The 20,910-nt window shown below is 45.3% G+C and overlaps 1 protein-coding gene and 1 long non-coding RNA gene across 2 annotated transcripts; both read left to right on the plus strand.

The window, feature by feature from the left end:
• Window positions 1-693: 693 nt before the first annotated feature.
• On the plus strand, window positions 694-2,296 carry LOC133903399 (uncharacterized). Its single transcript, XR_009907255.1, has 3 exons — window positions 694-793; window positions 905-1,019; window positions 1,729-2,296. It is a non-coding gene; the product is annotated as an uncharacterized LOC133903399 (long non-coding RNA).
• A 10,170-nt stretch (window positions 2,297-12,466) lies between these two features.
• Window positions 12,467-14,230, plus strand: LOC133903376 (transcription factor MYBS1-like). The gene is made up of 2 exons (XM_062344730.1): window positions 12,467-13,052; window positions 13,209-14,230. The coding sequence occupies exons 1-2, from the start codon at window positions 12,634-12,636 to the stop codon at window positions 13,645-13,647; spliced, it is 858 nt and encodes a 285-aa protein (XP_062200714.1). The 5' UTR covers window positions 12,467-12,633; the 3' UTR covers window positions 13,648-14,230.
• The last annotated feature ends 6,680 nt before the right edge of the window (window positions 14,231-20,910 follow it).

The following is a 20,910-nucleotide window of genomic DNA, read 5'->3' on the forward strand; positions in this document are numbered from 1 at the left end:
CCGCACGACAAGCCGCCGCCCCTCCTTCGCCCGATTTGCAATTCAATTGGCAAAAATCGCAGATCCGAAAAGAGTTTAGAGAAAAAGTTCTACCTCCCGTCACCATCGTGCCATCTCCGGTCACGTCGCCGCTTTCCTCCACATAAACGCACGGATCTATCCTCTGGGAGCCCCTCGTCGTCGTTGTGAACCTTCTGCCGCCCTCCTCGCGCGTGCCGCCGTCGACACCCCTTGCTTCCACCTCTTTCGCTCAAGCACGCGACCGCACCCTCCACCCCCTGCCCCGCTCGGCGTATCTGCGAAGAGATAGGTGAGAGTCCTGCGCCCCTGGGAACCTCTCTCCTATCCCGTCTCGTGTCAGCCCCCGACTGGAAGCCGTTGGAGCCCTGCGGCCATTCCCTTTGCAGTTTCTTTCCCATCGCGAGGGGAACAGGAACCGCGAAGGGAACCCCTTGGAGATGGTCTAAGAGCATGTGCATCCGTTACCCCTTCTGTTAGGTACTAAGGGTAGTTACCTAGATTCGTCTCTTCCTTAGCTACTTGTGTTGTATCCCTTAGTACCTATTCGTAGGTGCTAAGTTGTTTAAAATATTTAATTTTGTTACTAAAATGAAGTTTAGCACCAGTAGTAAACCTTAGTGTTGATACTATGCATTCTAGCCTTAGCACCCATGCCTACATCTCTTAGGACCGGTGCTAACTCATTTCTCTCTCTCTTGGCCTCTCCATAGCACCAATGGATGTATGTGCTCTAAGAGAGATGAATGGATGACCACATTGCCACCTGAGAAAAGTAAGTGATAAAAAATATTTACTTGTTTAACTGTTTTACCATCCACCAAAGTATGCTTACTTTATCATGTTTGCTTACATGTATGTAAACAATACATTTTTCTTCTCATAGGCAGGAGTGCCAATGCATTCAACTACATCATTTAGTATGAATGGTAAAGAAGGACGTGGAGACACAGTGTCTGGACTGATAGTCCTCTTGATAGAGCGCAAAAGGCACAACAAAGGTATGCTTCTGGTATTATTTAGTTCCATTTATTATTTTTCATTCCTGCTAATGCGGTGGCAATACCAGTAAAGGGCAATAATTGGTATCAACAGTACATGACAAAAGGCCCATATAACAGAGTTGGAATTTAGCACATTACAACCTACATGTACTGGCACCACACTAAGTAACTTTCAGATCCACAGCTGCGAACACTAAATCAATGGGGCAATTGCTTTACACCATATAGAAGTCTGTATCACATTTGCTCTTATAAAGGAAGAAAAATACAAAATACCACGCAAATGCATGCAGCAACTGGGCACTGGATGCTTACTGGGGTGTTTTGAATTTGCATCACTGAATGCAACCACAAGGCAAAAATAGTGGCATTGCTGGATGACATGGTCGCAGTCCCTGAAAAACCTGTATGCTGGTACTAGTTTCTGACTGGTTCCTCCTTGGAACCAGGTAAAATGCAGTTGAAAATTTTAACTGTGAAGAGTTTTCCCTTGCAGGTTAACAACAGGAACGAGAAGTTCCTTGCAGGTTAACACTAGTTAAAGGCATACGTGTTACAATCTCGTGTAGAACATTGTTTTGCATAGAGAATAAATTCACACACTAAATATTGTAGGCTTGCACATTATTGCGAACTCTGTAAGCACGCTAGTAGCTCTTTGAATAATATCAATGTACACGGGATAATGGATTACCATGTGATGCAGCTATCTAGAAGCCTACAATAAAACAAAGGTGATTGCAGAAGGAGATGACGTAAAGAGCAGAAACCGAGATGCTTCAATGGTAGATAAATACAACACCTCCAAACGGTCAGTGTATCTTGTGCAGAAGCACCGAGAGCAAAAAGGAGAAAAAGAAGCAAAAGCAAAACGAGAAAGAAGAATGGGAGGGAAACCCCCCATGGAAGCCATGGGACCGTGAAAAGGATCTGTCTGCTGTGCGGCAAAAGGTCAGCTTAGATCCAGAGAACATGTCACAAGGATTGTCCTCCCGTTTTGCATCTGGAGCTGTGCAGAGGAACTTCCTGTAAGCAATCGGGAAATATAACCACTGCCGAAGCATGGCCTAGTTGATTACTAGTATCATGTTGCCCTTGGTGTCAGATGCCAAAGATATTAGAGAGTAGACACTTAAAACCATGGAAGTGCCATGTGTTGGAAATAAACACACCATGGTTTAGAGCAGTGCGTGCGTGAGTTAGTTTGATTGAGTCGGAGTCTGTTGGAGGAGCCGTGTGCGTGACGTTGATCCGAGTGGAGGAGGCCGCGTCGTCCGGGCGTGCTAGTGGCTCACGGAGGATGCCGAGCGGGTCCTTCGGATCGTGGCGCGGAGGCCGGACGTGGAGGATTAGCTCCGTGCGTCGCCTGGCCTATATGTAAGCCCCGTGCTCCCTTGTACTCGTTGTCCAGTCCTTGAGTGAAATAACAGCCAAGATACAGGCCGTACGACGGCCGCGGCGTTTGTCGCCAAAATCGCGTCTACTGTTCATTGTCTTCAACCTCCGTCCGGCGAGAGAGAGATAGTGATCCTCGGGCTAGGTTCCAACAATTGGTACCAGAGCTTGGTTTGGAGAGCATGTCGTCGCCGTCGAGCGCACCGAAGATCGGAGACAGCGGCAAGGCTGTCGTCACCGTGGAGCGCGTCGTCAGCAACTCCGGCGCCGTCGAGCTACCGCTGCTGACCAAGGCCAATTACCACGAGTGGGCCTTGGTCATGCAGGTGTCGCTGGAGGCCATGGAGCTGTGGGACGCGGTGGTGGTCGTGTCCAAGGAGCGCGCCAAGGATCGGCGGGCGTTGGCCGCCATCTTGCGCGCGGTGCCGCTGGAGATGAAGGCCGGGCTCGCCGTGAAGAAGACGGCGAAGGAGGCGTGGGATGCGGTGAAGTCCATGAGGGTTGGTGATGATCGCGTGAAGGCCGCGAGCGTGCAGCGCCTCTGGAAGGAGTACGAGAACGTCGTGTTCCGCGACGGTGAGTCCGTCGGAGACTTCGCCATGCGCATCAGTGGCCTCGTCGGCAGCCTGCGCGAGATGGGGGAGACGCTGGAGGACGGTCGCGTGGTGAAAAAGATCCTACACGTTGTCCCGAAGAAGTTCAAGCAAGTTGCCGTGGCAATTGAGATGCTCACAGACCTCAGCACGACGACCATCGAGGAACTCGTCGGCCGGCTGCGTGTGGCGGAGGACGCCGAAGGAGATGAAGTTGCACCGGAGGTCGGGCAGCTGCTGCTCACTGAGGAGCAGTGGGAGGCACGCAGGCGACAGCGAGGCAGCAAGGAGCAGGCGTATGGCGGTGTTGCGCGCCGTGGCGTTGGCGAGAAGGGCGGCGGCCATGGCGGCGACCGCGACGACGATGACGACGGCGGCAGCAGCACAAGCTCGGGGCATGGTAAGAGCCGTTACCGAGGCAAGTGCTTCGACTGCGGGGAGCGCGGACACATGGCGAGGGACTGCCCACGGAAGAAGAAGGAGCGTGCGCTGCTCTGCGACGTCGACGAGGAGGCGACGCTGCTGTGATGCGCCATGTCATGTTTAGGGGGAGATTGTTGGAAATAAACAAACCATGGTTTAGAGCAGTGCGTGCGTGAGTTAGTTTGATTGAGTCGGAGTCTGTTGGAGGAGCCGTGTGCGTGACGTTGATCCGAGTGGAGGAGGCCGCGTCGTCCGGGCGAGCTGGTGGCTCACGGAGGACGCCGAGCGGGTCCTTCGGATCGTGGCGCGGAGGCCGGAAGTGGAGGATTAGCTCCGTGCGTCGCCTGGCCTATATGTAAGCCCCGTGCTTCCTTGTACTCGTTGTCCAGTCCTTGAGTGAAATAACAGCCAAGATACAGGCCGTACGACGGCCGCGGCGTTTGTCGCCAAAATCGCGTCTACTGTTCATCATCTTCAACCTCCGTCCGGCGAGAGAGAGATAGTGATCCTCGGGCTAGGTTCCAACACCATGTTGAGGGCAATCACGCTATAAGTTAGTGCGTGACATGTTTATTGCATCAGTACGGTTCACGTGTTAAATTTAATTTTTCATTGAGGAAATGAGTTAATGTACCATCTGGAGAGCTAAAATGGTACTATTATGGGTTGTTTTGAATTGTACAACAGCTCGTCCAGGTTGGTCTTCAGATTGTGTAGTTAATCCTTTTTGAAGGATGTTAAAATATGTATGCCAGCACTATAGAAAAGCAATATCTGAAATGTGTCTGGCTTACTGGTATTTTGTATCATGAACTTAGCTGATACCCCTAATCTGGACCTGGGCACTTATTTTTTATCGCCATGGCTTTTTAAAAGAACTTAGCTGATACCCCTAATCTGGACCGTGGATTACATTTCAAATACCACGTAGTACAAGTGTAGAAACTCTCTTGAATTACGTCACCAATGTATCGTGAAGTGGAAAAGCAAATGATAATGAGGGAAATCGCTCTGTTAGAAACTTTTTAATCTTGTTATCTACCCACCTATACTTTCAAATTTGTCAAGTAATATATATATTTCTCTTCTTTTGCCTTACCAAGTATACTGACCACAATAATTTTGGAATGGAGGTGAAAAATGTTAGTTGTCAATATTTTGAAATTTTTGGATTGAAACGGTCAAAAGGTGGTTAAAACGGTATCACGGAGTAGTTACTTTTTGAAAATTTTGGATTGATGTAAATTTGTCGATATTTTTTTATTTATTTGATGTAAAATTGTATAAATAATTTTTTAGTGACGTATTGTTGGGATGATGCAAAATCTAATTTTTTGAACAATTGTAGATGTGAAGCGCTATTAGTACATTACCCGGTACGGAGGTTACATACGGTGACAAACATTACATAGGACATACGGTGACAAACATTACATGGGACTCTAACCATAAAGACACGACGATAACAAATGGCGGTATGTATGGTACGTGTAAAGACTAACCTAATAGCATGTCGTTGCTAATCCTAACATGTCTTAAGGAGTGAAAAATATGATGGGTTACATTAGATGCTCTCTACTGAGTGCACATAGGATATTTATCTTTTCTCAGGGCATTGAGGCCAACCGCCTTAGCACGACGGGCCTCTCTCGCTCCATTGCCATCTCTGCTTCCTGTGCTTGAGCCGCGGTATGGTCCTATGCTGCCTTCCTCATGCACTCCTCTTCCTGCCGCTTTGGTCGTAGTTCCTCCTGCTGTTACCTGTACTCCCGGCGTGCGTACGCTTCCCTCCTCCATCACATGCTCATGTCAATCCACCACTTCTGGTCTTCATTTTGCTCCATGTTGAGGCATTCAATGAAGTCACAGATAAGTGAAGGAGACTGGACAAATAAAATAAGATGTGAGATTAGTAAAACAATGCGTGAAATCGGGAACAAGATGTGGAAAGTGCCACATGGCTGATCTATGTCGCTATACCGGTAGGTACTCATACGGTCCATGTTGAGGATTGTCATATTGGTAGTTGGCACACATGAAGAAGCATAGGCTATAGGTGTAGGAGATGTCCTGGGACTCGCGAAGCTTACAAAGGTCGCCACAGAAGTACATCGGTGGTTTGACCCCCTGGGGATGAAAATTCCTTAATATTTCTTGGGTAGGCTTAGTGGAGCTGAAGAAGACATTGCAGTTGAGAGAGATGAGGAAGGAGTGGTCTCTCCATGGATGAAGGTGGGGTTATTTATGGTGCCTGAGGGCTGGTGCATGGACTGAGTGCATGGGTTTGGCTGAGGGCTAGAGCATTGGATTCCCTGTTAAAGATGGAAAAGTTGTGGTATTGATGTTGGTTAGAGATTCTCTGTGTCAAGATAGATGTGTTGTCATTTAATGTATGATTAAAGCTCTCCCGTGTGGTCACTTCATGCCTACAACCTATGTCAAGACAGAGGTGTTGTCATTTTATGGTTAAAACTGAGTCGTATGGTCACTGTGTGTCTACAGCTTACGTCAATACAGAGGTGTTGTTATTTCACGGTTAAAGCTGAGTCGTATGGTCACTTCGTGTCTACAGCTTACATCAGGACAGAGGTGTTGTCATTTTATGGTTAAAGTTCAGTCATGTGGTCACTTCGTGTCTAAAGCTAGACTTCCGACAGAGGTGTCGTATGGTCACTTCATGTATAAGTAGCTTTGTAAGAAATATTTTTCTAGCTCTGTCGTGGACGGTTCATACAAAGCAGAGGACGAGAAATGAGACAACATGTTGAAGAAATGCAACTAGCGTGCGGTCACGTGGGATTAAGAAATGTAGTTATGACATGGTAAGTAGACCATAGAAAGTAGACACGTCCAAATATGTAAGACTAGTTCACGAATCGAAGATGCATCATGAAACAAACATGTAAGTTACAATAGCAAAGGTAAAATCCTACTTCTGTCTCCCTCGCTATCGTCGAATGTTCCCATCATCATGATCCTGAAGCTGTTGCCACTGGTTCGCCCTCACATGGCTCCTATAGTAGGTCAGGGCGTCCGGTGGACCAACCTACTTGGTAGGCCTAATAGGGATCAAAAGTGTCGAGGCCTCCTCCTGGATGTGTTGCGTTCGTAGTGGAGCACTGGGCAACTAGGACTACGCGATGACGTCGTAGTCCGATGTGGCCCCGAAGAAGTCCCTCACAAGGTCGAACTGGGGGTCTGGCCCAGGCTCATCCTCCTGACTTGGGTATGATGACTGCGATGGTTCCGTCGTCGTCCATATGTAATCACTCGAGGGGCCTGTGAACAGATGAATTTATTAGATACGATAAATGTGCAAATGAAAGTATTAGCATAAAATGCAATGTTGTACCTGTATGGTATGCAGGTGCAGCAGTAGATGGCCAGGCGTGAATGCCGTAGTAGAGTGCAAATGGTGGAGGTCCGAACGGTGGATGTGTGAATGGTCGAGATGCAGATGAAGACATCCCAGCTTCATCACCGTAGTAACTAGCGAAATATATCAGATATACTATTGAATATATTAAATACGGCAATGTATTGGCGTCCATTACCTAAGAGGCATGCAAGCGGTGAAGTGTCAGCACTGGGCATGGTCTAGGTGGCAGCATCGAGATGTATGTAGGTGCACCTAATATTTGTTTGAAATTAATGCATCAGTAACAAAAGAATATCGCTAACCACCGTGCGTATGAAAAATGCGTACCTATTGTGTCCGTGCATGGAGGGTATGGTCCAGCTGGTGGTGTGGATGTCGGTCCCGATGGACATTGTTGAACACCCAGATCTCCTGGATGACTCTGCGTGGACCTCACTCCACCTGGCAGCAGCACCGATGACGTCTGCAATGGATCGGCAAGAGGTAACCTTCAGGGCCTGCGTAGTTTTGTCGAAAACCCGCTTGACAAACCCCGTTACATCCACCGCACTAAGTTGCACCCCTTGCCTAAGGCGGTCCATGATTCCAGCCGCGTCCCTATGGATATCGTAAATGATATCGGCATGTTGAAACAAACATGAAATGAGATTTTTAGTTTATAGTGGTTCTTATAGGATTATAAGATAAATAAACAAGACGTTAATTACACATACCGCTAATGCAGCGTCCTCGTCTCAATAGCCCGGGTAGGCCTCTATAGTTGACGCAACATGCTGCCGGACAGTATCTAGGGTGTAGGTGACCCGTGTACGTGTATGCGGGACGTACCACCATAGGTACTCCTCGAGGCTCGGCCCGGCAAAAGGACGAGTCTCCTCGATGACATCCTCAAGGGCATGGGCCCAAGTCGAGACGTGTGGCGCCAAGCGATCTGCCTAGAGGTTGCCACCTAGCTAGCCCTTTCGTGGATACCTGCAAGTCAACCACGTTAGATAGACTGTAAATGAGACGGATGCTATGGATTATTTATTTGATTTTAGTTACCTGTGGATGTGGCCCGAAACAGTGTGAACGTTGATGATGGGGAAAGCCTGGAAGCGTCCGAACTACCTCATCATGCGGTGGGGTGAGTACTCCTCGACGTAGATGTCGAAGACGAGCGGCTTCTTTGTAAGCCAGTACTCCTCATCGCGGCTACACAATAGAGACAGACTGACAGGCGCACGGACTTGGATGAACAAGTGGCTATAGGGGGTCTATACCACGTCATCTAGACGCAGACGGTCGAACTGTGACCTAAAAAGCTCGTACGTGTTGTGGGCCTGCTCGTGCGCCCAGTGCGGCTGTGGAGAAAAATAGTAAGATACCGGAACTAAAACATGTGGTCAACGTAGTTGGCCTTTGTCACCGCGTCATTCGCCATGGATCCACATGCGTCGCTCCTCTTGCGAATGGGCCCACCACATGATGATGGACCTTGGCTCCTTCCCGCCACCAATCTCTTCATCCTCCCTGATTCATCTCCACGTCTTGAGGGCAAGTAGAGGAGGCGGGGAGGATCTGCGGTGGGAGAGATTTGAGAAACAGGAAGAAAAGAAAAGGAGAGAAAGGAGATGACACGTGGGACTGTGCTTACATGGATGAGGTGATGTGGCACCAACTGGGATAAAACCGGGGTGCAGACCACTCGGGGAGAAAAGATAACCGGTTTTGTTAGTGTGGGGAGGTTCCATAAATGGTGTTGCAATGAAGGGAGGAAAATCAAACTTTTGCAATAGTTAAGGGGACAAAACATACTTTTTTTATATAGTTAATGCCCACTAAGTAGGTGTTTGGTTGGGCCTTTTTTTCAGCATTATCCGATTACAACAGCAATTGATTGTTACAAGCGTTTGGTTCACGTCGGCTGTAATTAGTTCCTAGGGTATTCGATACAAGGCCTTCAAAGAGCCCATTACACTAGATCTAGCCCGGTAATGGATTATGGTCCCCATTCCGCAGCTTTAGTCTTCCTCCTCACAGCGCACATCTTCCTCTAAAAGAAAAAAAAAAGAACTTTCCCCATTGTATCGAGCGGCATCGGTTAGACGGCCATCTCTGCTTTGATACGTAACATGCCTCCAAGCCCATCATCTAGCGGGAACCAGGCCAATCTATCAAAGGCACAACTGGATCCGGTGTCATGGTGGCTTGTGCTCCTTTTCCTACTCGCCTTCCCCCTCCGAGCTGGCTCCCAAGACCATGGTGCGTTCAAGGGCATCGGTGGACATCACAAGGGCGGGGAGCAAGAGGGTGCTTGCCCTTGGTGTCATCCATGGTACTGTGGTCCATTTCTTAGCGCCTCCATGTGTTTCAATCCCGTTGCCACTGCTTTAAACCAAACAAAGCAAGTAATCATTGATTACACCGCAAAAAACTGTTGCAATCCCATTCCGATTACATTTGCATTATCATTCCTCCAACCAAACACTACCTCTTTGCTAAAGGGCACCTTTCTATGTGCAGAGAGACCTCGTCATTACTGTAACCTCCTCCTTACTCTTGTAAGTGGCAAAGCTTCAAGACAAAACCTGTGTTAATTAGCAGCACGAAAATGTACTACATGTAATGGTGCTCACATAGTCACATGCCATGAAGGCCCTGGAATCATCTTGTTTTGTATTCTAGTTCTGCATCGCCGGACAGCCAGAAAGGGTAGAAACTGGTGCTCCACATTCTAATGGAGCACCCTTTGGCCTCTTTAAAAAAGCATCTGTGAGAAAAAGGCAAGAAAAACCATCGCAGTACGTGGTGAGTAAATCACAGAAGTAGTCGAAGCTGGACTGGATATTAAGAAGCGCAGTACAGTAAACGAGCTCCTGTTACCCCTGACCACATCAGGGTTTACCAGCTGCCTGCTGGTTGGTGCTCGTGGAAAGGTAGGCAAGGCACAGTTTTCGCGTCGGAGAGCGACGATCGGGTGGACCCATCGGCCACCGGACGCAAGATTCCAAAAAGAGGAAGCTTGTGGAGCCAATCATGGAGCGCGCCTGCGGATTGCGCCCCGGCCGAACGAGAAATGGAGAATCGCCCACGTTTGCACGCGCCACCCTGCCACTCGGATCTCATTGGCGCTAGCTGCTGGCCAACCACCTCTGTATTCGCCCATCTCTCTCGCTTTGGCTCTCTCCAACCTTGTATGTAGAGTATGTTTTTTTCCAAAGAAATACAACTTCCAGTCTCTATACATCTTGATGTCAAGAATATATATAGCTATTTTTATAGATGTGAGTATTTTAACCTAGATGGACAGGTTTTACCTCAAGGACTACAATCTACTGAAATATGTTCAATTCAAATATGTAGATTTGACCAAAGGATATTTAAATATCATGTAGTATGTGTGTGTATGTGTGATATAGTATGTAGTGTATGTGTTTGCTTATTTAAATATCATGAATCGTCTTCGATCGCCACCTCAATCTTAGGGCATGAATATATTTGCTTCTTTGCCTAAAACGAAAGCTGAAACACAGACAATTCGCAGGAGCAGTGTAATGCTCTAATGATTCCTTTATAGTTCCTGCACTCGAGAGACCTTCGCGGTGGAGGAAGTCCTATAGGCAGAACAAACAGATCAGAGAATTCATGTAGTAAAGAATCCATTAATCCGCTATCCATGCCTTCCAATAAGAAATTAGAGTGTAATATTCTTCCGCGTCCATGCCAATGAATAGGCCGGCCATACCACCAAAATTTCATAGTCAGGTTCCGAAAGTTCCACATAATAGAGCCCACCTTGGAGGTAGAAACTACTACATTTTTTGTACCGTTGAATGAGTACCTCTTCTGAGGATCGCAAACCAGATAACTTAGAAAACAATAAACCATATAAGGCTAGCCCAAAATATATTGCCTAACTTCTTAAGCATAACATAATCTTTTTATTTTCAAATATTCCCTCCAGTCAAAAATATTTGACGCTTTGGACAAGATCCGACCAAAAATTTTAAATTTGAACCATCAGTAACTTTAAAAATATTTAGTTTGGAAGCACGAAAATTGTATGGGTATATTTGTCTTGTAATATACTTTCATAACTCATAAATTTATTGAATATTATAAATATATTCTAATAAAAAAATAGTCAAACATATACATCAGGGACCATGTTATGTATTTTTTATCGGAGAGAGTAATAAGATGTAGCGCCACATGTGTGCACAAACAACACACTCCAGAGTCCAAATTGTTGAAATTTTTCACCATGACAAAGAATCTAAGCTAGTTGGCGTTTCAGCTTCAATCCAGTGGCGAGTACGGGACGAAGGTGAAGCTGTCACCGTATCGAGCCCCAAATCCTGGGTCCTCACACATGATCCCAAAGGCGGATTGGAGCCGCTTGCTTCGTATTCGGACATTGATCATTTGATTCCTTTTCTTCCTTTTCCCTTTCATTGTGTCCATGAGCAAGTGACAACAACTCCAGACTGTGGAGCCTTGTGTCCATATCCTTCTCAAAGTACCTTTGGTGATGCCGGTTTGGTGTTTTTTTCTTCTTTATTTTACTTTATTTCCAATCTGTTCCTTTTTTTTTCCCAGACCATTTTGTGTTGTTTTGTGGTTCTGTTGATATTTCGGATTCTGTTGTTGTAAACCAACTTATCACCACTTATGTTTTCTATAGGATAAGCACATTTCACTCTCCTGGTCACTCTTGTCCACGGCAAGCAAGTTTAACCAATTGTGCAACTTGTATGACATCATTAATGTAGGTGAAATTGGAATATGAAGCAGCTTTTGGTGCGATGGCCGAGTCATATATATATATATTTTCATTACAAGTGGCGCACCTACGTACGCAACAACATTCATACATTTACAAACAATGTCGTTGAAAACAATTTTTACTAAATCAGTCACCGGTGTTTATTACAGGTTCTACAATTTTTATCAGATGTACGGTGTTAAGCCTTCTCCAACAGTAGCTTTAAACCAGCACCGCAATACTGTGGCATGTTCTTTTGCCGTTTTCAAGCCTCGAAGTAGCTCTCCAACAGAGACGTAAAGAAGATTTGCCGTGCGCTACAGTAAAGAGGGCTTCGGCATATAGCGGTAAATTTGCTGGCTACTGTAGCTAGCTGCAATATTGTTCACGTGAGTATGCGTGTGAGTCCGAGAGGAGGAGGAGAGTAATAAAAGATAGGAAATAAGGTGTCTGTTGGAGATAAAAAAAAATAAAGTATGCTATAATAGTGATAAGAGATACTGTAATAATATTATAGAGGGTGAATATTTAGAATTTCTATTGGGGATGACTTTATGACCTCGTCAATGTAGGTGAAAACAGAGTAAGTAATAACCAAGCGGTTAAGATGTACGGTGTTTTACTCAAACTACCTGTCATTATTGTTTGGTCTAAGACCTTATCAATGAAGCTGGAAACGAATCTAAACCTTCTGAACATTTTTTAGTTTTAAATATTAAGTGACTAAAATGCAATGAGCTTTTATTTAGTTAAAAAATGCTCTACTTTTCTTTCTCCTCCCAAAAACATTTCTTCTCTGGAAAAATGTATACATTTCTTTTGGGACAAAAATGCTTGATAAAAATAATTTACACCTAAACCCAGCCGCAAAACCAACACTAACCACTTGTATATATTCTACACGCGCTAGCACCCTTGTGGATAAGGCTCTGTCCGGCACTAGTTAATTACTACTACTAATCATACGACGCCGCCGGCCGCTGCCGCAAGCGTGCGCCGCTCGGCCACTACAACCGCGGCCACATCGTCGCCGGCAGCGCGCCGCGCACGCCACGCGCGGACCGGACTCCGCCGATGGCATCTGCGGCGACGACCACGGCGGCATGGACGCGGGAGGAGGACAAGGCGTTCGAGAACGCGGTTGCGGCCGCGCCGCCTCCTCCGCCCGATGGCCCACCGGACGAGGGATGGTTCGCGGCGCTCGCTGCGAGCGTGCCGGCGCGGACGGCGGAGGAGCTGCGGCGGCACTACGAGGCGCTGGTGGAAGACGTGGGCGCCATCGAGGCAGGCCGCGTCCCGCTCCCGCGCTACGCCGGGGAGGAGTCCGCCGCGACGCCCGACGGCGCCGCCGCAGCCTCCACACCGAAGGACGGCGGCGGAGGAAGCGGGCACCGGCGCGAGGAGCGGAAGGGCGGCGTCGACGTGGGGAAGAGCTGCTCCAAGGCTGAGCAGGAGCGGCGCAAGGGCATCCCGTGGACCGAGGAAGAGCATAGGTTCGCAAATCTCCTCGAGTTCTTGGCTCCAAAGCCTGCATGTGTTGGATGAATTAATTATCCTTTGTGCTCGTGGCAATCTTCGAAGCCTGCATCTTCAGAGCACAGACTGATGATGTTTTTGCGTTCATGGCAATCTGGTGGTGACGGGTGCAGGTTGTTCTTGCTGGGGCTGGACAAGTTCGGCAAGGGCGACTGGCGGAGCATCTCGCGCAACTTCGTCATCTCGCGGACACCGACGCAGGTGGCGAGCCACGCTCAGAAGTACTTCATCCGCCTCAACTCCATGAACCGCGACCGCCGCCGCTCAAGCATCCACGACATCACCAGCGTCACCGCGGGCGACGTCGCAGCTGCCGCTCCGGTCACGGGCGGCCCCGCCCCCTCGATGTCAATGGGGCCCACGGGCATGAAACACCACCACCACCCCCCGCCGCCGATGGGCATGTACGGGCACGCGCCCATGGGCCACCCCGTCGCGGGGCACATGGTGGCGCCCGCGGCCGTCGGCACGCCGGTCATGTTCCCGCCGGGGCACGCGCCCTACGTCGTGCCGGTGGGCTACCCGGCGCCACCGACGAAGATGCACCAATGATATCATGGCCGTGCCACACTTGCTTACCTGCTTGATTGATTCTCTTCTTCCTCATGCATTTGTGCACTCTGCAAAGCTACATGGACATCATCAAGCTCGGCCGCATTTCTTGCTTGTTCTTTCTTGATTTGTTCTTCTTGTGTAACCATCCATCCATCCTTCCCTGATCTCCCATTGATGTGACATAGATGACTCAAGTGACTGCAGCTGCAGGGCAGGCAGGCGAAAATAATTATCTGCTGACCGTTGCAAGTGCTACTTGTAGCCATACTCAGGGAGGCTCCAGACATGTGTAATTAGCAGCAGCCTTCCAGGGTGCATTGGTTCGTTGCAACTGGGGATTGATCAATTTCTGTTTTCCGGATGTAAATTAATTGCCGACGTCTAATTTGTGCAGAAAGATATATTGATCATCACAGCATGTTGTAGCATTTCCTTTTTCCGCCTGGAGCATCTCAAGTTCCTCTCAACAGCCATTGTTTGCAAATGTTGTTGTTGAATTTGGGAAGGACCTTATGTTGTTTCAGTGATCATAAATGTTTCACACTCAATTGAGACGGGCTACATGTTTGTTTTCCTTGTTTCCCCCTTTCTCTCATTTTGGAATAGATGACATAACATGATAATGTTTACTTGTCTTTGTATATGTATTCAAGTTTGCCAAAGTAGAGGCATTCTAACCAGGTAATTCAATTAACCGAAATGAGGAGTCTGCAGGCACTGCTTCGTTGGAGCAGAGCTCTCTTGGTGCTTTGAGAAGAACCATGATCGTGCATGACTTAGAGAAAAACCATGACCCGAGAAATCAGCACGTCTGGTTATGAAACCAAAATTTCTGAAGAAATTGACCTGAAGATCAGGTTGACATGGCATTTCAGTTATTTTCTGGACCATCTTAAGTCCATGCCAAGAGCCATTATTTTTTTCAGAAATTTTGCGAGGGGTGGCTAGGACCTTATGTTTATTTCGCCGTTGAGATTTGGTGTCATACTAAATTGTGAAGATTACATACTTGTTTTTCTGTGTCCACTGTCCCATTTCAATTTGTGAAACTGCGGAAATGACCTTCCATACTCAAATTTGTCGAAGCAAGGAGGCTGCAGGGGTGCTCCGGGATGCAGAGACCTCCTCCTGATTCATGGAGGCATGGAGAAAACCAGAATTGTGTCCCATGATTGTGCAAGAATATACCCCCATCGTGTGTCGAGCATCATTGTGTGCCCAAGAATATGTCTAGATCCACGAACCACTTCATTTAGGAGAATTTTTTTTTTTGTTAGTATATAGACTTAACTTTGAAATTATGTTGCACCATTGATTTTCTTCCAATGCTCTCAATTTTTTCCTTTGGAATATTTCCAGGCCGTTTCAATAAATTTCTTCCATGGTACCATCCTAAGGAGTCTTAGCACTGAATATGTTCTCATGTCTGTCCATCGATGCCAACACATTCTGATCAATGAGAAATAAATCTGATCTGTACTTAACATTACAAAAAACAAGAGTGAAGTATCCTCAATCGACGATTCTACTGGTAGATGGAGATGGAGGCAGGCTTCAGAAGTTCAGATTGCTGAAGAGAGGGTAGCTCTGCACAAGCATAGACCTGTCAAAACTTCAGACAGTGCCTGGACCTGAAATCCTCAATGTGCAGATTAGCATCAGGCCCTGCTGAGAGCTGCTCCTGCCTTGACAAGTGCAAATATCAGGTACATGGAAAAAGGTTTTTAGTGCATCAGCACGCATAGTAGGTGCGGAAGAGAAAGCGAGAGAAAGCTTTGGGGATCGATTAGGGGCGATCCATGCTTGGTAGCACATTGTGCGTGTGCTGCGCAGCGGTTGCAGTGGCGGTGGAAGAGCAAGGGAGAGGAAGGGTGGACGTGGAGCTGTGAATTTGATGGTGCATCCAAGGCTTAGCGAGAGGGGGAAACGGGCCGGCTTGCTCGGTCAGCAACGGCCCAAGCGGAAAGAGAGGAGAATATACAACGTACTCATGTTCTAAAAGATCCAGATATACTAAAATAAGACAATAATTTGAGCATTATTGCACAGAGGTATGTAAAAAGAAAATAAATACAAAAAGGTGCTAGCAGATGAAGAATAGTATTAGAATCATGAGCACTTTTGTTGCAGAAAAAATGTAAATAAAAGAAAATTGCTGTGCAAGAAATTGTAATCATCAAACCTTTATAACACCGCAATATCAGATGATATACCATGTCTGATTCAGTAATAGAGTTACTATGGATCATTACTGTTACATGGATTTTTATTCATTTGCCTTTATATTAAACTGAAGCGTGAGGGAATTCATGTAAGTTTTGCTAAACAAAATGATGTCTCTGTATAATTTAACATGCTAATTATGTATAGATATGCTTTCCTGCATGAGGTGCTACTTGACACGATGCATTACAAATGTCAACCATCAGCAGCTATTCTAATTTAGGCAAAAATGCTTCAAATAAAATTAGCGGGAAAAGACATAAAAAACATATATGAAATAACACTACCAAGATCAGGTATTTCCTTGAAGGTTCAGCACCGCCAAGGAAATAACCAAAACCGTCAAGGAAAAAAATCTGTGTCCGCTAACTGCCAAGCAAATGCCCTCAAGAATGTGATGCAGGAGAAAGCAACCTTTCTTAGCTGTTGTGTAGCATCTAGGATTTTATATAAGTGGTAAGTATTTCGGTGATTAATGATAACATTATTATTGTGACTAACAAGTTTATTTTGAAAGGTATCAAAAAATTTAGTTTACAATGATGATTGGGTACTTTGGATCCCTAAAATTGATTATGTGGATGATCAAAGGATATGAGTATCAAGATTAAGGATCTTCTAATTCTAAGTATCATAAGGAGATGAAAGATACTTAGAGTAGTATAAAGAGGGGCTAAGAGTAGTAGCTTGATCTAGTTAGGTCTAGACTTGGTTGTTCCTCACAAAATGTATGTACAACATACCTTTGAAATTCTTAAACAAGTTGGCTATTATAGTCAATGCACGGGCCTTCGCTCGCTCAATGTTGCACCCTTTAGCAAACTCAAACTTATCTGACAACTTATCCCACAAAAGGTTCTTGATGTCATTAGGAACGATCTACATGTTGTCTTGTACGACCCCAATACATGCAAAGGTTTCAAAGGCTCCCTAACTTCGTCAACCTCCATGATGACAAAGTGTCACATAGGTAACTTGTTGGGACCTCGGCCACACCTTCTCTGTACTTAGGACGTCTGACCATCTGTACCATTAATCGAGTTCTAAACCTTTGTCTAAACCTCGGTCTGAGCCTCTAGATCATCTGGGTGATCCAAGTTGAGGTACTCACTCGGACTACCGCTGCTTCTTGGGCTCTCATTTCTCGTATGTTCCATGTTTGCGTGCCTATCTCCATCCGAGGCTTCACCCTGGTTCAATGAGGGACAACTTTCTTTTAGATGTGCCATTCTTACATACAAATTAATTTTCATCTGATGAACTTCTTCATGATAGCAAAAAAATTACATTTATGAAAACTAAGACCAATGATTGACACCACAATGTTCCTTTTATTTTCTTGTTTCCAGCTTAGACTGAGTTCTGACTATAAGGATGAGTGTTTCTTCACATGTTGCTAATTGTCAAATGTTGCATACATATTTTTTCAAACTACAAACTACATGAGGTTTCATACTACAGACTACATGTTTTTTCAGACCACACAAAGAGAAGAGTCTGAATCCATAATCTCCTTAAGGCGGCGTCGGGGCACCAATGAGGCTAGTGTTGGGGCACTGGGGTGGCGGGTTTTGGGGGCGGTGGGTGTCGGGGCACTGGGGCAGCGGAGCACAGGGCAACGAGCATCAGGGCAGCAGGGTGGTTGGCGTCAGGGCACCAGAGCGGTGGAGCAACGAGACGGCGCGTATCGGGGCACCAGGGCGGCGGAACACTGCAACGATAGGATTTGTAAATGTTGTGTCTTATGACTAGGGGTTAGGGCACCAAATTTATACTCGAAACTATCACTAGCTGTCATAGTATACAACCGGCAATGATACCCTAACATCACTACCAGTTAAATATTACAACCGGCAGCTGTAAAATACAACCGATAGAGATATTTAGATTCATTTTTTAAAGTTTATTCATGTAGTTTATTAAATCATAGTATTTACATTAAAACATGTTATTAATATTTTGTAGAGTATTCTTTACAGTGTTCATATAGTTTATTTAAGAAGTATTAATATTGAACCATATATATCCTTCAATATTAAATAATAAAATACAACATGTCATTAATTAATACAAATTTAAGAAAATTCTTAATGAATACATCAAAGATTTTTTCAATTAACGATTATACCTTCGTTATGATCACAACATATATAAGTAGCTTCCTCAGTGTCTTCTATTTGACTTAGGTCGACGCTCTCTCCAAAAGGAGAGATGTTATCGAATTTATTGTAGTCATCCTTGTTGACGACATTTTCAACCTTGACAATCCTTTTTTTCTTCTTGAAAATCCACTTGGTGCTGCTTGTCAACCAGGTCCTTTACATAGAAACTTGTGTAACATCATTGGCCAATACAAATAGTTCTTCTCTGTAACCGACGAGCTGGAGATCCGCAGTAGTCATGCTGTACTTGTCGATGTTCACTCCTTCGGGGAGTTTGACCCATTGTCCTTAAAAAGAGGGACATTCAACGTTTCATATTGGAGCTCCCAAATCTCCTTATCAATGCATAATAGATCTCCCTATTGCAATTGTTATCATAGGCATCGATACATACACCAGAATTTTGGTTGGTGCTCTTGTCATCCTGTGCTCTCGTATAAATGTATATCCATTGATGTCGTATCTTTGGAATGTCAGAATTATAGTTGACGGTCCATGAGCAAGCGGTTTCAACTCAACATCCTCTGCATCCTTACCCATCATGTATCTATGTAACCAATCGCCAAAATGATCTATGTGCTCTCTTGCGATCCAATCATATGATTTTGTCAGGTTTTTGGTGCGTAGCATGTTCACATGCATATTGACAAATAGGCCCACTACAACTTATTATTGTAGGACTACGAAGTGTTCTTGAGTGAAGGAAACATGGTCAGTTGTACAGACTGATTTCGTACCTATCGTCCCTATCCCCTATAGCCTCCCCTCATGGCGAGATACATGCACACCAATCGGTTTGAGATTCATGTAGTTGACATAGAACTCAATGATCTCCTCGTTTCCCCACCCTATGGTAATGCAACCTTCTAGTTGACCTCGATTACGAACATATTTTTTCAGAACCCCCATCAATCTCTCAAAATGGTACATTTGATGACGAAATACAGGGCCAAGGATATTTATCTCTCTTAAGTTATGAACCACGAGATGGGTCATGGTATAAAAAAAGATGGAGGGAAACACATCTCAAGCCGGCATCGAGTTCATACCATGTCTTCCTGCAGCTTTTCTAGTTTTAACGGATCGATGACCTTCTGTGAGATCGTGTTGAAGAATGAACACAACTTTATGATTGAGTCTCGGACTTTCTCCAGTAGAACACCCCTTATTGCAACTGCAAGAAACTGTGTCATCATCACGTGGTAGTCATGAGACTTCATTCCAACTAATTTCAAATCTTTCATCGATACTAGTCTCTTTATGTTGGCAGAGTATCTGAACGGAACTTTGACTTTATGTAAGAAATCACACAAGTTGTGTTTCTCTTCCTTACTTAGATTGTAGCAAGCCGCAGGAAGCTGCTTTCTTCCGTTGTCTAGTTCTTCAGGATGTAGGTCTTTCTTGAGTTTCATATCTTTTAGGTCCATCCATACTTGTAGTGTATCTTTTGTCTTTCCTAGTATATTTAGTAAGTTACCAATCAAGTTGTCAAACAAGTTCTTCTTGATGTGCAGGATGTCAAGTGCGTGTCGAGCTTCCAGGTCCTTCCAATAAGGTAGCTCCCAAAATATTGATCTCATTTTCCACATCGGGATTGCTTTTCCAGTCGAGAATTTTTTACTGCATCGCCCCTTTCTAAGGACAACTCTAATATTCCTTACCATCTCATATACCTGTTTTCCTATGCGAATCTCCGAAGTTTGACCAATCTCCTTTGTCCCATCAAAAGTCCTTGCCTTGATGCGGTACAGGTGATCATGATGGAAGAACCTATGGTGATGCATGTAAACCAATTTTTTAGATACGGTGACACATGTAAACCAATTTTTTAGAGTTCTTCATCCATCAACCCATTATATCTTCCAAGCATTAGACACATCCATTGTATCCTTTAACCAACTGTCCCGATAGGTTACCAAGAGTGGCAAATCTTGGATTGTTACAAACAACATTGTGCGTAGGGTGATGTTCTCACGTTTGTACTCATCCCATACCCGTACACCATCATCTCACATTATAAGATCTTTAATCAATGATTTTAGGTACACATTGATATCATTTCTAGGTTGACTCAGTCATTCGATCAGCAACGACATCATAAGGTACTTTCGCTTCATATACATATAAGGTGGAAGGTTGTAGATACATAGAGTCACAGGTCGAGTACTACGACTACTGCTCATGTTGCCAAAAGGATTCATCCCATATGTACTCAACCCAAACCTTATATTCCTCATGTCGTGTGCGAATGTCTTCTTGTATTTTCTATCTATGTTCCTCCATTGCCTGCCATCAGCGAGGTGTCTGAGCATTTCGTCTTTCTTACGCTCTTCGGCGTGCCATTGTATCTACTGGGCATGCCTTTTGTTCACTAACAATCGTTTCAAACGGGGGATTATAGAAAAATACTACATCACCATAACGGGGGCCTTTTCTTCTTACGGTTCACCCCTACATCATCATCATTGTTGCGTCACTTATACCGTGTGCTCTGCACACCGGACATGCATCTAATTATGCAAAATCTTTGCGATACAGTATGCAGTCATTTGTATATGCATGTATTTTCTCTATTTCCAAACCCAACGAGCATACAACCTCCTTAGCCTAGTACGTGGTTTTAGGCAACACGTTCCCTTCTTGTAGCAAGTAATCTAAGAAATGTAACAACTCGTTGAAGCTTTTATCCGATCAACCTTTGCTAGCCTTCAAATGTAGCAGTATCAGCACCGTATGTAGCTTTGTGTGCTTATCATTACAGTTCGGGAATAAGGGTGCTTTAGAATCTTTTATCATACGTTGGAACTTTTGATGTTGTTCCTCACCAGTGAAGTCCCCTCTCCCTATCACGTAACATCTGATCTATGTCATCTTC

This window comes from Phragmites australis, chromosome 2 (genome assembly GCF_958298935.1).
Source record: "Phragmites australis chromosome 2, lpPhrAust1.1, whole genome shotgun sequence".
Lineage (NCBI taxonomy): Eukaryota > Viridiplantae > Streptophyta > Magnoliopsida > Poales > Poaceae > Phragmites > Phragmites australis.

Coding starts and splice junctions, on each gene's coding strand:
- LOC133903376 (XM_062344730.1), top strand. CDS start 12,634: ATGGCATCTGCGGCGACGACCACGGCGGCATGGACGCGGGAGGAGGAC. Junction 13,053..13,208: donor TGGACCGAGGAAGAGCATAG/GTTCGCAAATCT, acceptor TGACGGGTGCAG/GTTGTTCTTGCTGGGGCTGG.